Source organism: Larimichthys crocea, chromosome I, assembly GCF_000972845.2.
Source record: "Larimichthys crocea isolate SSNF chromosome I, L_crocea_2.0, whole genome shotgun sequence".
NCBI lineage: Eukaryota > Metazoa > Chordata > Actinopteri > Sciaenidae > Larimichthys > Larimichthys crocea.
In genome coordinates, this window is record NC_040011.1 from 1,759,090 (window position 1) to 1,779,019 (window position 19,930).

At 41.5% G+C, this 19,930-nt stretch overlaps 2 protein-coding genes across 2 annotated transcripts; one reads left to right on the forward strand and one right to left on the reverse strand.

Annotated features, from left to right (window-relative positions):
• The first annotated feature begins 1,090 nt into the window (after positions 1–1,090).
• Positions 1,091–13,450, forward strand: alox12 (arachidonate 12-lipoxygenase). Its single transcript, XM_027285461.1, is given in 18 exon segments — positions 1,091–1,438; positions 4,040–4,186; positions 4,745–4,946; positions 5,412–5,493; positions 5,603–5,725; positions 5,865–5,971; positions 8,170–8,342; positions 8,439–8,579; positions 9,201–9,237; positions 9,240–9,293; positions 9,296–9,356; positions 9,358–9,400; positions 9,573–9,659; positions 9,823–9,992; positions 11,119–11,240; positions 11,589–11,689; positions 11,786–11,956; positions 12,987–13,450. Coding segments are annotated over 17 exon segments (2,001 nt in total). The 5' UTR covers positions 1,091–1,438; the 3' UTR covers positions 13,167–13,450.
• Positions 13,451–13,718: 268 nt separating this feature from the next.
• LOC113747111 (ribonuclease kappa-A-like) lies at positions 13,719–15,788 on the reverse strand. The gene is made up of 4 exons (XM_027285464.1): positions 15,411–15,788; positions 14,436–14,515; positions 14,138–14,264; positions 13,719–13,935 (listed from the first exon to the last, which is right to left on the reverse strand). Exons 1-4 carry the CDS (start codon positions 15,483–15,485, stop codon positions 13,918–13,920), a joined length of 300 nt encoding a protein of 99 aa, XP_027141265.1. The 5' UTR covers positions 15,486–15,788; the 3' UTR covers positions 13,719–13,917.
• Positions 15,789–19,930: the final 4,142 nt, after the last annotated feature.

Sequence of the window (19,930 nt, forward strand, 5' to 3'; positions counted from 1 at the left end):
GAAGCACAACATGAAGAAAAATGGCTGAAATGGACAAAATACAAGACCCAAAACAGAAAACAGTGACTTTGAATATGATATGAACTGAATCAACAGACAAAACTGAGAGAATTGTTGCACTATTACTCAACTCCCAAACAGTATTAAATATGTGTGTAGCTGACGGGCCTGTGAGAGATTCCAGCGGGCCTTTAGGAGATTTCAGGGATACTTTAACACCTATGGGACAGTTTGGAGTGGGATGTGTTACCAAAAGATGTGGGGTGATTTTCCTGTCTCTGTTATAGATCAGGGACAGAGAAAAAGGCAGCCATGAAGCCAAGAGGAAGGAGTCAAATGTTTCTGACCTCAGCGTGACAGCTGAGACAACACCCAAAAAGAGCAAAGACATCAGGAAGGTCAGCGCTTCATTTGAGACTATTTACTCAGGGATCAGTTCTACAACCTCATGATGATGTACCTAATGATTTACATTTAATGGCAGCGTGTAGTACCAATGCAGGAAGTGCTCTTGTTGTCACAATGCAAAAAGGATGTGAGGTCAGGTTAGATGAATGACTGACATGTTTTAGCTTCTGCTCTCTTCTGCTTCTCACAGCTGCTGTATTATACTTTTCATCCTTCACTGTTTATTAAGGGAATATCTGGTAATCATTCTGTTTTATGACTAGACCTTTGTGTGATGACAGCACTTAACTGCTTTCACTGAGTTATATTGCATTATGTTGTTCACTGAGCAGAGCATTTTATTGTGCTTGTTACAAAGATAGAAGTGAAGTTTGTTCCTTTATTTTGTGCTCGCTCTTCCTGAGCTTCTACCAGCTTAAAAGTTATGAGTAGCCTAACCAAAACACAAGTGCATAAACATCCTTAAATCAGTCTTTAGTGTTATGACACAGCTGTGGTTACATCATCATGAAGGGGATGTGGTCATCATCAGGCTTCCCATGTTACCAAATGTAACTGAAACTGGTGTGAAAGACAGTTCATGCTCGATCCTGAAGTTTCACAGAGGCTGCTGGTATGCAGCCCTGATATCGAACTTCCCTTTTCCCTCCCTCTTTCTCTCTCTCTCTCTCTGTCTGTCTCTCTCTCTCCCCCTCTGTTGCAGAGAAAGGTGCGACTACACAAAGCCCTGATTGAGGGCAGTATGAGAAAGAAAGTCATTTGAGCAGTGAAGAATGAGGCAGTGAGTCTAAACTGGCAGCAGAGAAACGGAGGAGGATTTCTACATTTGTCATTTGTTTGTTAGATTGACAAAAAAAACATTCTGACCAGATAACTGTACAGCTGTGTAAAAACTGAAAGAGAAAGTTTGAAGTAACAGGACACGGTGAGTAGAAGGTAAAAAGAGGGCCAGACGACAAACAGAGCCAAAGGAAATCCAGGAAAGAAGAGAAAGAAACTGATACTCACTGTGAATACAATTGCAAGTAAGGTGAGTGTTTTTCTGTTGTTTCTGGGCTTCCTCCACCTCAGTGACACTAAATATCATCTATAGCTGACTGTGATTATCTACTTTGGACAAGCTCTGATGCTCATATGCTACATCAACAGGAAAAACTGGGTGAGATTTTGTTTGAAATTAGATTTGAGCATTTCCATATTTTCACACATGCCTTCAAACTTATAACACTCAGTATTTTTTCAATTTGATGAATGTGCTTTTATTCTACTTTAACTACTTTTACTTTCTACTACTTTCTGACATTACTTACTGTTTTAAAAAGAATTTTGACTGTGACCATCATAAAGTGTCTTTCCATCCACCTATTTCATGAGCATTTTTTAATTGCATGTACAACCACCCAAGTGAATTGTGCATTTGTTGAGCAAACTCTGTTGGAGAGGATTGTATGAGGACTGAGAGCTCCAACTGAACTACTAACCTTGTGGTTAGATTGTTTTGTCAACAGCTGCTGACAACTTTTAATCTCTAACTTCCATCAGCAATATATAAAGACTGGTTTCCTGTCACAGTCCAAAAACATGCATTTAATAAGTTGATCAGTGAATCTAAATTGCCTGTATGGATGGATGGTTTGTTCATGTTTCCACAGCAATGTAAATGGACTGTACTTATATAACACCTTTCTAGTCTTCCGACCACTCAAAGCACTTTACACTACATATCTCATTCACCCATTCATACACTGATGGCATTGGCTACCGTGCAAGGTGCCAACTGCTCATCAGTTTGAGGATCTAAGCATTCATACACATTTATACACCGATGGCACAGCCTTCAGGAGCAGTTTGGGGTTCAGTATCTTGCCCAAGGACACTTCAACGCAGAATGCATGCAGGAGGGGATTGAACCACCGATCTTCTGATTAGTGGACGACCCGCTCTGCCTCTGAGCCACAGTCACCCCAAGCGACCACCAACTTGACAAAAAGCAGACAGGACAAATTCCAAAAGTGTACATAAATGAGAACATTAGGGCACTGCAGCAGAGTGGGTCATCTAATTATCAGAGGGTTACTGGTTTGATGACAGTTGAAATGTCCTTATACAGAATACAGAAATACAGAACCCCAAATTGCCCCATCCATGCCAGCCTCTGCCATCAGTGTGTGAAAGTGCTGTGACTGTCAGTAGATATATATGAATACAAGTCCATTTACCATTATACTGTGTACTTAACTGTATTGTTAACTTTGCAGACAATACTTTGTTAATACAGAATCCATGTAGACAGTGGTCTTGTTGCTGCTGCAACACAGTGTGTTGGTGTAGCAGTGACATGTTGGTTCAAAGTACACAAACAAGATGCAGTAATGTATGAAAATATATGCTGTTATGAACGGCAGTCTCCTCCACACTGGGCCCTACAACTGTTCACTGAAACTTTGAAGAGTGAAAAACAAAGAAAGAAACAAATCAATTAACTAATTAAGTGATCAGTTTGACAATCGGTCATGCGAATACATAAATCATATGTAACATGATCTAACCCACCCGCATTTTATTTCGAAGGTCCATATCAGCAGTCATATTGTTTCCATGAACACATCTTGACTAAGTCCTTCTTACGGTTTTTATTGTTATTAATTTGATCACTTCATCTGAATTTGATCTATCAAAGTTTGTCAACAAAGTACATCATATCTGTTCTTATCTTATCCACATAACATTAAAGATTATTTCACTTTGTGAATAATATTTAACTACATTATAGTAAGATATGTCAAGACAGAAGCTGGTATGAGTGCTATAGAATATGAACACATAACATTAAAGCCTATCATTTGTCATGATCTTGGTCACGTAGTGCAGGTATGTGAGCTGTCACACTGCTTCTCTGTTGTTGGTGTGGTTTACATGCTGAAATGATATTCAAATTGTTACCAGGAAAGAACAGTCACATTAGCACATCAGTACCTTCACAGAATGTGCAGCAATAACTAACATAAATAAATAACAGTAACTATAATAACTACAGTTTGTCCATTTTGTCCATTTCTCCTATGAAATACTCAACGGTGTAAGATAATATATGAGTTTATATAAAGTATAAACTCATGAGGGGAAAAAAAAGTTTATCATCTAAACTAAACATTTCCTGTGAAAGCAGTGGCTTCCATGCAAATACAAACGCTGCACTGCTGATATTTTACTGTGATAACAGTAAATTGGATGTTTGTTTTACAAAACAATTTTTATTCAGCCATGACTCATTATAAATGCCATGTCAAAAAGTACTTGCTGTGTATGAGACTGCACGGTGGTGGGCTTGGTTTTATGCAGCATTTTTTGCAGCATGTTAGCAATGGTTTGAGGCAGGTGAACTCACTAGTTAGAATCTTTGATATTTGGGCCCCCTGGATAAAGTGCATGAGTTGTGTTGGGCTCAGGCCTCAGAGAATTAGTTAAGATAACACACAGGGTTTAAAATAGCAATATGATGGACAGTGCTGATCAGGAGAACTTTATACGCAACAAAATATTACTGCTCCAGTCCACTAGCATGTATACCCACATGCTGTCAACTGAACCCTTGGTTATCAGCATGCTGTGTGTGTGTTAATGTCCTTAGATGGAAGTCTACACTGTAACAGTAGCAACGGGTACATCAGAGTACTCAGGCACCAACAACTACATCTATGTGACCCTGGTGGGAGAGAAAGGTGAGAGTGAACGCACCCTGCTGGACAACCCTGGACTGGACTTCTGCCGAGGAGCAGTAAGTGTGTGTATGTGTACCTCTGAGTGATTGAACAGTGACAAGCAGAAGACATAGACTGGCAGTCATAAGACCTGTCCAAAACATTTGTGCCCTTTTCAAAAAGTAGAAAATCTCACTAAGTCTGAATGCGAAGCTGTTGACCTTGTACAGGGTTATCAGCCAGCCCTCATCATGGTTTAGGAGCCTTGAGTAATGACCAACAGACCAGCAGCTGGCAGAGGAATTCAAGCATCAGAAGGATCTTAGAACTGTTACTTTGTTATATAAATAAGAGGCAGTTGAGGTGGTCTGGGCATGTGAACAGGAAACAGATACATGTAGTCTGGAAACACCTTTCCTGGAGAAAGAGAAAAACAAGGATGATGGATGGTTGGCGGATAAGGGAGGGACAAGAAGGAAGTTTTCAAATCAAATTATTAAGGCTGGAATGACTACAGGTTTATCTGACACATTCTGTTCATTGTTTGAATGTTTTAGTTTGTGAAGCTTAGTAGTGTTTGTCCATGTTTACATGTCAGACTACTTTTAAAGCTTCTCCATCCTCATCTCAAACAGGTGGATCAGTACAAGGTGACCAGCCCGTCACCATTAGGCTCCCTGCTCCTGGTCAGACTTGAGAAACAGAGGTACTGGGTGGAAGATAACTGGTTCTGTCGTTACATCACAGTCGAGCCTCCAGGAGAAGACAAAGTAATGACTTTCCCTTGTTATCGCTGGCTTATAGGAGACATCAAGGTGGAGATAAGAGAGGGAACAGGTAGGAAAGATTCTAGTTATACAGAATAATCTACTAATGGTAAATTGTACTATCATGACCAACTCCCAACTGAGTATGCAGTATGCAGAATAGACTAGAGGTGTGTGAACCTTTGTGTAGTGGGGGTAGTAGTAGGCTTCATTGATGGAATAGTTTGAGATTGTCAAGAATCATGCAGTGGGTTCTGTTTAGTAGAAAGCCAGTGACATTCATCTCCTCATTCTTTGAACTGTTTTCTAATGTTGTGTAATAGTAAGACGAGACTGGAACTGTCATCCCCACCGTAGAATAACAGAAAAGTGATCTTAATCTGTAACTGGAAAACCATGTTTGTATGCTTTGTAACCTGAAAATGATCAGATAAGCCTGCATGTGACCACATTCTTAACACAATAATCTACAAAGTTGAAAGATTTCCATTCCATTTCTTGCTTAAGGTGTACTTTTCTGTCTGCTTCTATATAGCAAAGACACTGAGGGCGGACTCCTTAACTCAGCTGCTGGCACACAGGAAGTCAGAGCTGCAGGAGAGACAAACGACTTACAGGTCCAACACATATAACAACACAAATATATGGCTTCACTTTCCAGAGTGGCTGGCTTAAAGATTTTTATGTATTCATGTTTGTGTTTCACTATGCTATATTGTCTTTCAGATGGCTAACATGGGCTCCAGGGATTCCCAGATGCATTGATGCTAAAACAGAAGCAGATTTACCCCAAGATGCCCGCTTTGAAAATGAAAAGAGGAGCGACTTTGAACATTCCTTACAATATGCGTAAGTCGTGTGGAATTGCCTCTTGATACTCAACCTCAGTCTTACTACTAAAATAAACAGATTAATTCGGAGAGGTTGGCTTTCTCGTCCCCAGATGAGTGTTTGTTCAGTATAATCAGACACCCTTTCTTCTTATCAGCTTGCTGGAGTTGTCTCTGAAGAAGTTGGCCATCAGGTTTGGGAAGACCTGGAATGACCTGGAAGATTTCAAACGGATCTTCTGGAAGCTGCGAAGCCCCATAGCTGGTGGGTAAATGCACACACTCCTAAGCAGTGGCTGGTGGTGAGTCAAAAAAAATTGTGGAGGACAGGAGAAAAACTCAGCATGATGTTATTTTCACTAGTTGGCTGGTTTTTCATATTTAATGAAAAAATAAGCAGTAAAACAACATTTTATTCACAGTCAACTGTACTACTGTACAACCATAATGTAGATTTATGAAGGGTGTGAGCTGTAACAAGACACAAGCTGGTGTTCAATACCTACATACAAATTGTTAGGCTACAGACTTTGTGCAAGATAATCCACACTGTCATAAACCTCTTAATATCAAATTTCATTTCAGTTAGATTTAATCACACAATCCAACACTGAATTCCAAAGATGGAGTTATGCATATTTAAATCTGTTTGTTTCCTCACAGTCATCATAAATGTATAGCCTCATTTACCACCATGCAAAAACAAACTCCTCCTGATAGAGGCTGATTTCAATCCACATGAACAACATTTGATCATGGATTTAAAAGTGAAGCCCATTATGCACATACTATATCCTCGTATCACAGATGTTTCTTGATGTCTCGTCTGACAGTTTGTTGAGCTGTTTGTCTACAGATGCTTGAAAGTCCAACCCTGATGGAACTGCTCAAGGTTCACTTATCTCAACTCTAATGGCCCAGGAAACCTGCCGAGACAATTCATTTTCTGATTGCCTAGTTATATTTTGGAAGTCTATACCTTATATTTTGGAAGTCTATACCTGGAATGTTGGATGTTACTCTGCAAACATATTTGTGCAGGTGTGTGTCCCCTTCCCAGGGATGAGTTTGCTAGGTGTTTCAGAAACTCTCATAGTTTTTTTGTTTGTTTTTACTCAATTAAATAAACAAACAAACTCACAAAATGTCAAGAAGCAGAAACATAAAAAAGTTATTCAGTAAATTTCCCATCGTTACAATACAGGTAGCACAGCTGATAACAGTCGCGGTGCAACCAGGTATTCATTTAAACAAATCAATGATAAGACATTGAGTCACTGACCCAAAACATTACATCACATAACATTAAAGCCTAAAATCTTAATAACTGATTTAACATTTAACAATGTTTCTTTTATTGTGATGCTTTAAATGCATGCATAGAGAAAATGTATTTAGGCATTTTAAATCTTCCACAGTAGAAGGTCTTGTCCTGTTTTATATGCCTGATATGAGAGTGTGCTTTTTCACTTGTCCTTTTAAATCTCCATGTGATTATTTCATATTTTAAATGTGATGACGTATGTTCAGGAAAAATTAGACAACCCCTGTGACATCCATTCAGTGGAAATGTTAAGTCCTTCTGGAGACTTACATGTGAATACAGTTCTGTCATGTTGGTTTCCTATAAGAACATGACTATTTACCATCAGTGGTTTGTTACAGTTTTTCATTTCTGATGTCAACTACACAGGTTCTACTAGCATTCTGCTTTGGCTAAAGGTGAAGGCCTCTGTATGATGTCACATCTCCCTTTGTAGCTTACAAATATGATCCGTCTTTCGTAGTGGCTATGCCCGGGTTGTGAACTAAGTGCAACAGTATAAATGTCAGGCCAGAACTCAAAACAGGACTCAGAAGCTGAGGTGTCAGTAAGCAGATTTATTTTGAGACAACAAAGCCCTCTCGACAGAGTGATGCTAAAAACTGACCTAAACTAAGGAAAACAAAAACACTCCAATGAGGAAAAACTCTAAACTGGTTTATGAAAAAATTATCAAAATCACTCACAACGAGGAAAATCAAAGGCTGCAAAACATTAATTGAAATCTCTCCAAGGGAGGCTGAAAAAAACAACTAAACTAAGAACTATGGATCAAAAGCTAGACTAAGAAAATTACAACAAAAAAATCACTCTTATGAGGAGAAAACAAAAACTCACAAGCAGAAACGCTATGACTGTGGCAAGGCTTGGAAACAGCTTTGGTGCACGATCGAAAGACGAAACACTTTAGCACAAGACAAAGGGAGACGCAGACAATCAGACCAGTGACACATGAGGAAGGGCAAGTGACCTGAAACGAGAGGGCAGGTAAATATCAAAATAAAACAGGAAATGACGAGACAGAACAAAAACCCAGCTTGACCTCACCGCGGTGTGACAATAAATGCCTTTGAGAGACTGTCCAATGAGAGAAAGCTCCAGCACTTTTTTCTTACCCAGTATGTGTGTGTTTGCATCAGAGTTTTGTATGGAGCATTGGAAGGAAGACTGGTTCTTTGGCTACCAGTGTATGAATGGCTCTAACCCAAGGATGATCCAGAGGTGCAAGAAACTGCCAGATAACTTTCCTGTCACCGCAGACATGGTGCAGAACTCCATGGCTGCCAGAACCAACTTGGACAAAGAACTCAAGGTGGAGAAATGGTCTACGAAATGATTCATTCATCTCATACTACGTGCTCCTTCCATGTTCACATTCTTCCTGACTTCCTGCTTCTTTCTTGTCCAGGCAGGAAATATCTACTTGCTAGACTATGCCATCATTGATGGTGTTCCCACCAACACCATCAGGGGTAAACCTCAGTACATTGCTGCTCCACTCTGTCTGCTGTACCAACACCCAGATGGACTTATACCTATCGCTATTCAGGTATATCATTCACACCATCATGGCCATAGACCTACAGTATACTGAAAAACTAAATAAACTCACTCAGCATCATTATATTAGATTTTATATTTCATGTTTATTGCTGTTTGCACCAAGGATTTGAGGGAAAACGCTATTCCAGTTCTGTGTATGTCTTGTATATATAGCAGCATTGACAATGAAGTTGATCACTGATCCATAATATTTGAGAATATTGAATAAAAGCATGTTTACACAAATGACCATACTAAATGTAATTTTATACATAATATTAAATTTTTTTTTTTACACATTCTTTATATATATATATATATATATATATATATATATATATATATATATATTATATATTATATATATATATACAAATATTATAAAATGGAGTCAATCTGACAACACAACATTTTACTAAAAGTAAACTTGTTGAATATGAGAGTATGATGATTGAGAATAGTGAATGTCATTTTTTTTTTAGAACTATTTATTTTTAAAAAATATCTGTGAACATGGTGACTACCATCTGAAATTCATATGGTCTGAGAGGTTCTAAATATGTAAAGTTCAGTTCCCCTTTTAGAGTGAATCGGACTTCCTGGAATAGTTTCCCCTTCTTGTCCTCAGCTAGAGCAGACTCCAGGCCTGGACGCACCCATATTTCTGCAAGAGACCCCCCCCTGGCCTGGCTATTGGCCAAGATGTGGGTGCGTCACGCTGAGTCCAGGTGTTCCAGCTGCTGTCTCACCTGCTCAGGACTCACCTGGTCATAGAGGTATTTTGTGGCTACTCTGAGACAGCTGCCTGCTGTCCACCCAATATATAAGGTAAACATGCGCACACACACACACACACACACACACACACACACACACACACACACACACACACACACACACACACACACACATTTTATATACCCATCGTCTAAATAACAGCACTAACACCATTATATTATTATTATATATTATTTTACCCTGAGCTGTCTTCCTGCTGCAGCTTCTGACTCCTCATCTGCGCTACACTCTTGAGATCAACTGTAGGGGGCGCACTCAGCTCATCTCTGCTAATGGCATCTTCAAACGGGTGTGTCACTCTGGACTGGTATTTTGAAGAGTTTGAACTTATGTGTTGTGGCCTTTATGTGTTAAGAAATGAGAACAGAAATGAAAACTAAACTCAGCTTTTATGTTAAACAATCTGTTGTTGATTGATTAGTGCTGCTAATGATGGTCATGTTTGTGTGTAGGTTGTGTCTACAGGTGGTGATGGCCTGTTGATTCTGGCTCAGAGGGAGTACAAGGTGCTGACCTACCGCTCTCTCCAGCCCCACAACGACTTCTCTGACAGAGGAGTCTCCCAGCTTCCAAAATATTTCTACAGAGAACACAGCCTGATGCTGTGGGAGGCCATACACAGGTACTGTACATAACAGACACTGTGACACACACTAGCAGTTGGGAGACAAAGTGATCTGGGAGATTTTAACAGTGAAGTTAGAGCATCTTTTTCTTATGTGATGTATTCCTGAGTGAAATGTGGCCAAGCATGTAGAAAGTCTAATCACAGAATATCATTTAATAAGTGAGAGCTTGCTGAAAGCCTTATCATTTTGTCATTTTGCATGGTTTTATACAGGATTGTTTAACATAAAGTGCCTTAAGGTAAAGGGGGGGGGGATGGCATGTCTGCAGTGACATGCCATCCTATCTAGTTTGAGCTTAGTGGGACCATCATTTGTTTTTTATCAGGACAATGACCCAGAGTGCTGCATCATATGACCTTGCCTCCACAGTCATCTGACCTAAACCCAATCGAGATGATTTAGGATGACTTGGACTGCTGAGTGAAAGTAGCCAACAAGTCAACATATATGAGAACTCCTTCAAGACTGTTGAAAAATCATTCCAGGTTGATAGATTACCAAGAATATGCAAAGCTGTCATCAAAGCAAAATAATCTAAACTATAAAACATATTTTGCCTGGTTTACAAATATATTTATATTATATAGCATGTGTCATTTCATAGTTTTGGTGTTAATCACAGTGTAGAATATAAGAAAGTGTGTGTGTGGAGACTGTTTCCAGATTAAACAAAATATTACCTTTTAGGTTTTATCTATATGGAGATAGTTTAAACCAGTGATATGTGACAAGGAAGAGAAATGACACCAGTTCATGCAAATTGACTCCAGGTCAATTTTACCTGAAAAAAAAAAAAAAGACTATCAAATGTCAAAAGCATTGGGACTTGACACCATGGGTACTATGTTCTCAATGTTAAGAGGTATTTTTGTTTGTTGTTCCAGTTTGTGGTTCAGTTGATATATAAAGTGTATATATAAGTGATATATAGTGATATATAAGTGTGACAAAAAAGGGGTAGATGGAAACAGATGTGATCTGACTGTGAACCAAATGGAATATTAAAATCTTTTTTTTTTAAGTTTCAAATATCTGTGTTTAAATTTTGCACATAAGTTCACTTAATGCTAACGATTAGAAACTCTGATTCACCACCCAGCTGTACCTCTTTCTTTTTAGTTTTGTCTCAGATATGGTAAGCCTGTATTACCAGTCAGACCAGGATGTGCAGGAGGACCTGGAGCTCCAAGCCTGGTTCAGAGACATATCACAGGAAGGCTTCACAGAGCTCCCCAGCTTTGGTCTGTTACTGATCCTCCATTTTCTTCTTATATCATAATATCCATGTTGTTTAAACAAGATCTTAAGCTTTCGTTTTACAGTTCAAATTCACGGCACTATGCAGCTGTGTTATATGGGGAAATGAAAATATCGCACTGTAACTCTTACAATTAGTCTAGCATGCATTGGGGGCCCAATTTACATTAATTTTAAAAAACATGAATGCTAAACAGTGCTAGATATAACGTATGTACTGGGTTCTGGATTTGTATAATAAATTATGATCATATAAAGTGCAGCATATAAAGAGGCAGAAGAAACAATGTATTATTTGTGCATCTAACACTTGGTGGTGGATGTATGTTCAGGTCTGCCCAGTAAGCTCAGAACCAAAGAGGAACTGTCCACCCTGCTGACAGTGGCCATCTTCACCAGTACAGTCCAGCATGCTGCTACTAACAATGGACAGGTGCTGAACACTTACTCACTTGATGTTTATGGCTGCTGCCGGGTCAGAGATGTCTGAGTGCTGAAGAAGAGAACATTTGAACTCATTTTCTTCCAGTTTGACTGGTGTGCCTGGGTCCCCAACACCCCCTGCACCATGAGACAACCCCCACCGACAGACAAAGATGCTGTTACAATGGAGATGATTATGGCCACACTTCCTGATGTCAGCCAGTCCTGTGTGCAGATGGCTATCACGTGGCATCTGGGGCGAGCACAGCCAGATGCAGTGAGTCTATCTCTGTCTGATTCCCATCGCTTATAAGTGACCAAATTATTCGATTCAATTCAATTCAATTCAATTCAATTTTATTTACATAGCACCAAATCATAGCAGAAGTTATGTCATGACACTATCCATATAGAGCAGGTCTAGACCGTACTATTTCTAACATAATTCACAGAGACCCAAGAATTCCCACCATGAGCATGCACTTGGTGACAGTGGCAAGGAAAAACTTCCTTTAAGAGGCAGGAACATCGAGTGAGAACCCAGATCATGGTGGACAGACATCCGCCATGAAGTTAGAGAGAGAAAGGGACAATAATAAGCGTAATTAGGTTGTATCATGAAATGAGTAACAATGTCAACACATCAAGAAGAAAATATATACACGAGATGAACGGTGACAGTCTAGATGATGATGAATGGATCTGATTTTGTTTGTTTTTCATGAATAAACTAGATATTCTAGACTAACTAGACTAATAATAATAATAATAATAATAATAAACAACCCAGAATCTATGGAAATGCTTGGAAATAGTTCTTGTTTCAAAGATTTAACAGCTGACACAAGACGTCTCACTTCACTGAAAGTCTGTTGTGTGAGACCTGGAGGTGTGTAAGATGCACACTGGACCAGGACTGGCTTCCAAACAAGTTGTGATGTATTAAAATCATCTTGTCAGTGTGAACAGTGAACAGTTTGAGTGGAGACAGACTGGCTCTTTGTAACACCAGGAAACAGTCTGATGGCAGTAAACTGACAGTGACTGCTGATAACACAGCAGCTGTGTCTGCTCCCTTGTTTGCACTGAGTGTTCTGGTCCTAATATGCTCTATTGCTCCTATAACATTATACTGATGCCGATGATACAGACACTTTATGTTTTTGAAAAATGAAAAGTTCTATATAATTAAAGTATCATTATTATTTAAGTTGTTTCATTGACAAAAACATTTTGGTTATTCCACAGTAACCTCAGCCAATAGAAATCCCTCATTTTTACGCAGCTTCCTGTTTCTTTCTGCCTAGATTCCTTTGGGCCAATACACAGAGGAGCACTTCACTGAGGGACGGGCCCTGGAGCTGATTGACAAGTTCAGAAAAGAGCTGAAAGAGATCGAGGAACACATCCTAAAACAGAATGAAGGACTGGAGCTTCAGTACCTTTTCCTCCTGCCCAGCCGGATTGAAAACAGCATCACCATATAGAAAGAGTTCACTCCATGCAGGATTCACTCTGTGCTGAGATGCTTATGTTACTCAATGCTGTAGAACATCTAGTTATATTAGTTAGTAATATTCTGCAAGTCTTTAATTAGACAGTTTCTAATTTGAAAAGACAATAAATGAACTGTCCACCACAAGCAGACACGTTGAGATCATAGCCAGCGTCTTTGAAAAAAGTTTAACTTGTTGTGTAATCTATATATGTTCAAGCTTTATTTAATGGTTTTAATGTCTACCAAACATGAAATATATACGTTTGAGTGAAATGCTGTGAACATAGTATTGCTTCTGATGGTTACCATCTGTTACATCTGAACACACACACACACACACACACACACACACACACACACACACACACACACACACACACACACACACACACTGTGACACTTTTCAGCATGTGCTAAACAACATTCCAAGCATTGGACATTGGCACTAATCACATACGTTCTCTTGTACATTAGGTATGAAAAGGTAATACAAAATAATTTAAATAATTAGTTTAACAAACATTTCAGTTCCAGAGGGTCGTTTTTAGTTTTTATGACCACAATCAAAATCATTTCAGCACTTGTGATAAGAGGTAGAATTACATACATGAAGGTGCATAACAATGATCTGCACTCACAGTATTCAGACTCTGATTATGAATTTGAAACCCTGAAATAGAAGTCACTCATCAGAACAGATCCAGGGTGCTGCTGGGAGCTCCTCAGTCCAGCAGGTGGTACTAGTGCACCAGGTACTCCTAAAGGACAACAGGCCAACAACACATGTGAGGACACCATAATCATGGAATATTACACTGATTAAAGATGGACTCACAAATGCTTCATTTGTTCTGTCCAACACATTAATGTGTGTAGTTTGAGTGAACCGACCCTCATGGGCTGACTCTTTGAACAAAGCTCAGTAATAAGAAAGTCAAACAGATGAGGAAATGAAATGACCTTCTTCTTGTTGAGCCTCATCTGGCAGCAGGAGAAGAATCCAAACAGGACGTAGACAGCAGCTGCTATGAAGCAGTTGTAGCCCACCTTGTTGTACAGTTCATAGATCACCTGAGGAGGGTTTTTACTGAGGGGAAGAAGAACATGACACACATAAAACACTGAACTCACTCCATCTGCCATACAATAGAAGGACTGCTTCTACATTTGATAGATGTGGTTAGCCCAGCTTGGCAAAATGTATCATTTTATCATATGGAGTGCTAACGTTCGTTTAGCATTTAGAGATCTGTCTTACGGGTCGAAGTCTTCATCAGTCAAAGGTACGTCTTCAATCAGCACTGCTGAATGTGTGGAAAAGAAAATCCCCAGCAAGGCCTGGGAAATGAGAGCGACACAGTGAAGTCACGACATGAAGTCTGACTATAACATTAGACCAACACTGAATTAACGTTCAGTTAATATTCTGTGTAATTGTTAAACACAGGCTTTATGTCTGTGTACACAGGAGACGTCCCTCAGCCAAAATGTATTTAAACTCGTCACATGTCAAATATTGATTCAACTTCTCATGAGACGATTATATTCTAATTAAACCCACAAGCTCATATGATTTGGACATTTTCTCATTTTTGACCAAATGTATGATTTTTGTGAAGCGCCCACAACATTAAGAACACATTCAATATTTAGAGGAAGAGATTTTCCATGAAATCCCTTTTATCATTATGAGTGGTCATTATTTTATCATATAGGCACTTCTGTGTCTGAATATGATTATACAGTGCATTTATGATTAAATCAGCATTTACTTGGATAACAGAAAAATGACATGATGTAGACAGACAATCAGTCGTCACAACATTAATGACAATATAAGAAATTAATAGAGGAGGTGCTAACTTCTGCACTAGGTTGTTTAGAAGACTTTTATGATGTCACTTCCTGTTGCTCAGGTCACATAAGGGTCAGTTTGTATGGAGCAGATTGATTTATGTAATAGGTACAAACTGCATGACGTCCACTACATATATTATTATGATGATCATTATTAATACTTTTAGTCATCTCTCCATTAAAGTGAATGAATGAATTAAAGTTTATTGCTGCTGTGCAATGGCTCAAACTTTCATACACTTTATTCGGTGTTTGCATGCTGTCATGGTTCTCTCACACAGATGTGACAGGTGTGTGTGTTCATTCTGAGGTTGAACTCCGTGGAATGAAATCTGTCGCGCTCTCCGGAACGAGGCAAACATAGAGTCACACTCACCAGCATTATGACCCCCCACGTGCTCAACACCATCCCGCACGCGGCAAGTTTGGGTCCGCAGATCAAACCACGCATTATTAAATAAAGTAGAAGAATGAAGCTGCTCGCGCTGTCGTGACTCCACCGGAAAACCTGACGTTAAAAACTTGTCACTCGTCAGTCATGTGACTGTGACTGGACACCGGAAGTTTCCAGATGTTAAAGAACTGTTTAGAAAAGTGAAATAACGGACTTAAATATGAAACATTAGAATTAAACAAATCATAAATCATAAGTCATATTTGACCGGATGGTTTGATGGCCTGATGTCAGACGACAGAAGAGATTTGATTTAAGGTCTCTAACACATTATCTTCATGCAAACATGACACAACGTGACCTGTGACATGTCACGTGACTTGACATTGTTCTGCTGCGTTCGCGACATCAGCAGAATGGGAAGAAGGATAAACAGTCCTTATTCTAACACGGAGTGTCCGTGCATGTCGGACACAAACACTTCTGTAATATTAGCTCAAGTTGTGCTAGTTTTCAGATTTTTGATATATTTAGAATTACATGTCGTAGGCATGGGCGGACTGGGACAAAAAATCGGCCTGGCATTTTGGACCGAACTTTTTTCGCCCTAGCCTAACCAGCACCCTAATAGCACCGCTATTATGCTGCTAATAATAGCGGTTGGAACAATGTACCCTGAACGCAGCATGACGTGTTACTACGCTGCGTTTAAGAACTATCGGATATACAAAATGAGAACGTGCACCATTCTTTCCTTTTGTCTTTATTTTCTCTTATTTTGCTTTGTGATGTCTAAAGGGGTTTATAATGGTGGTTGAGATGGTGGTGGGGATGTTTGTGGTGATGCTTGTTGATGTTAATAGTGCTGTTTGTTGTTGTTGGCGCTTGGTGGTATTGTCGTTGTTGTTTGTGATGGTGATAGTTATTGATGTTGTTAGTGGTGAAAATGGTGGTGGAGGCACGAGTGTGTGTGCGCCATTTACAGTTAGACTATAATCATCAGCTGGTTCTGGAATCTTTTACAGTGGCTCTCTCAGCTATCTTCACTGTCGTGTAGGTGGTCAACCACACCTGGTATGTGTACCACAGTCCTTGAAAGTAGCTGTAATTAAACCTCTTCTTAAAAAGCCCACTCTAGATCCAGAGGTTTTAGCCAATTACAGACCAAAATCAAACCTTCCCTTTCTGTCTAAGATACTTGAGAAAGCTGTAGCTAATCAGCTGTGTGACTTTCTCCATAACAATAGTCTATTTGAGGATTTCCAGTCAGGATTTAGAGTGCATCATAGCACAGAGATATCGCACAATCACAGTTACAATGGCCCTCCGTAAGGGCATCAACAAAGGATTGTCTCTTACCTTGTCCTCCCACCTTTCCACCAACACCTACACTCCCATACTAACCAACACTAACCCCCCTCACTACCGCCAACAATACTGCAGCAACCCCAAGTCCCCTCATCGCCCCTACCTTATTACCCCCATAACACAAACCACAGCCAGCCAGCAACGATCATCACTATCCTTTCTGCCACCAACAACACCCACCCCTCCACGCGCCCCCCAGCAGCCGCAACACTACAACAAGACCTCCCCCATTCCCACACCAATAACACCAATGACCCCTCCCTACCCTTTCTCACTACTCCCCTCCTGCACGCCGCGGCGGCGCCTCAGCCCCGCGTCAATACCCAAACAACACTCGCCCAGCCGTCCCCCCCCCCCCCCCCCCCCCCCCCCGTGCCTCCCCCCCCGTCCCTCCGGCCTCACCGCGCCCCCGCGTCGATTGCGGCCGCGGCTCGCGCTGCTAGCGGCAACGGCTGCGCCCTCCGCGTCGCGCCGCCTCGCGACCGCGGGTGCGAGAGTCCTCGGGCCAACCGGCACGCGTGCCTCGCGTTCGCACGTGTTCCGCCTCAGCTCCACGGTCCCCGCGCGCTAGGGCCCGTGCCCCGCCTGATCCGGCTGCGTCCCGCCTTCTTCCCCCTGCAGCCCGCGGCGCGCCACTCGGGCTTTGCTTGGCCGGAGGCCCAGAGCAGCTCTCCCTGCTACAGCCCTCGGTACGCAAGCGGTCCTAGTGGGCGGGCTTGCCCCCGCCGGCGGGTAGGTCGCTTCTCCGCGCCGGTCGCCTGGCCCCCAGCCAGTTCTGGACCCTCCGCAGTGCCCCGCGAGGCCCCCAGTTAGCGACACGGCGAGAGAAGCTAGCTGACCGCAGGTAGGCCCGGAGATCGGGACGCACGCCGCGCGGCCAAAGCAGGGCGCGATCGTACTCAGCTCGGCCGCACTTGTGCCGTTATGCGCGGACCAACGCCACACGAGGCGGCAGCCTGTGCTGAGACAACCTTGCCTTCGCAACACTCTTCACGGTCCGAGGAGGCAACACGCAATTCAGAGAGAGCGCAAGTTATCGACCGCCGCCCTCAATACAAACCCATAGCCCCCAAAACGCCACCACACACCACCCACTATCCCAAAGAACACAAAAGTACTCCTAACTACGACCACTGACCCAAGTAACCACCACCATACAACCAACCAGCAACAATAAACAATCCAAAAACATAACAACACATCATCTACATTTCCACTACTACTACACCATTACTCCAAACACAACAATGACAACAACGCCACCAAACAATAACCAGGGCCGGTTTTTTAGCTTGCGCATGTTGGTTGGCAACAGGTGGAGGGGGGGCAGGGGGATAGGACTGATTCCAGCAGGCGCAATCAACGTGAGGGGCCGATAACAACGGGCGCCCAAAAAAAAATTGTTGTTCACCCCCGCCGGGGGCACACGATACACGGATTTTGTCATAGCCAAATCCGTCGCTGACAATAACCCTGCTATCTCCGCACCAGGACACCACAATCCACACCCATCAACACAATGGACATCACTATCATTTCTAGTTCCAAGAACAACAGCTCCGAAAAACGCTAGATTGGCACTGCCACGCTGTTGCGCACCTTGGCACTTAATTTGCAGCCGCAAGCCCCTGCCCCTATAGTCGCGTGCAACACATTTCACATATAGTTTAGGTATGTGCAACTGTCAAGCAGCGCGTGCGCGACGGCGACCCGCCGTGGGGCTTCAGACGATGAAGGCCCCAGCCCTAAGTCACCCACCCCCCCCCCTATAAGTCAGTCCATTACCACCATTTTACATCCGGCCACCACCACCAACATCCCCCACCCAAGCAGCAACACACAAAACCCACCATCAACACCACCCACTTACCCCCACCAATAAAAAGAACACCAAAAAACCACCACCACTAATCAACAAGAACCACAAACACCAAAAACCAAAACGATCACCAACAAACCATGTACCACCAAACAAAAAACAAACCAACACTAACCAAAACTGACCCACTACACCTTTTCCACCAACAGCATTACCACCACCCCCACCACAATCAACACATTAACCGGGAGCAACACTAAAACTATCATCACCACCACCCACTACCACCACCCAGCACCAACAACAACCATTACCAAAAAAATAGCACCACTCAACCAACAATGTGCAGGACCACAGCAGTAGAACGTGCAAGACGAGAGAACGAAACTCTGGGGAGAAGTTTAGTTATGACATGCATTAATGAGACATTAAGTCCCCGGCAGTCTTAGCAGAATAACTAAGGGATGACCTGAGCCAGCCCTACTATAACGCTCTATCAAGGATGTCTTAGTCTAAGTCTTCTGCCTCAGAACCCCAAAATGGTAGTATGTACGTATTCTTGTTTTACAGGTACACCAACCGTCTTGGTTCCTGTCCGTACATTGTACACAAGTCTTAAGAGACTATTGGGGCAGCCTGATAACAAAGAGTTACAAAGCCCAGTTTAAAAGTAACCAATGTGTGGACTAGTTTTTTTGCCTGCGCGTGAGACTAGATGCAAACTGATTTTTTACAATGTACGTAAGTGGAAGAAAGCAGTCCTCGAATCTGTTTTATGTGGACATAAAGGACAATCCTGATCAAAAACAACTCCAGGATCTCTACGGTGGAGCTGGAGGCCCAGGGTGAAATAAAACTAGTCTTAGAAAGAGGTTTCTGAGTGTTTTGGTCAATTCAAGAACTTCAGTTTTGTCTGAATTTACATCGAAAATTGTAGCTCATCCAATTTTTTAAGTCCTTAAGGCATGCTTTGGAGTTTAGTTAACTGATTGGCTTTATCAGGTTTGATCAATAAAATAATTGGGTGGTCATCGGCTAACAATTGAATTGATAAGAGTGATTCCTACTAAATGTCTCCTAAAGGAAGCATATATAAACTAACTAGAAGTGTTCCTAGTACAAATCTTGTGGAACTCCGTGACAAACTTGGTATGCATGGAGGATTCATCATTGACGTGAACAAACTGAGATCGATCTAAGAAATACGACTTAAACCAGCTTAGGGCGGTTCCTTTGATGCCAATTTGATGTTCCAGACTCTGTAAAACAAGAATTTGATGTCAATGGTGTCAAATGCTGCACTAAGATCTAACAG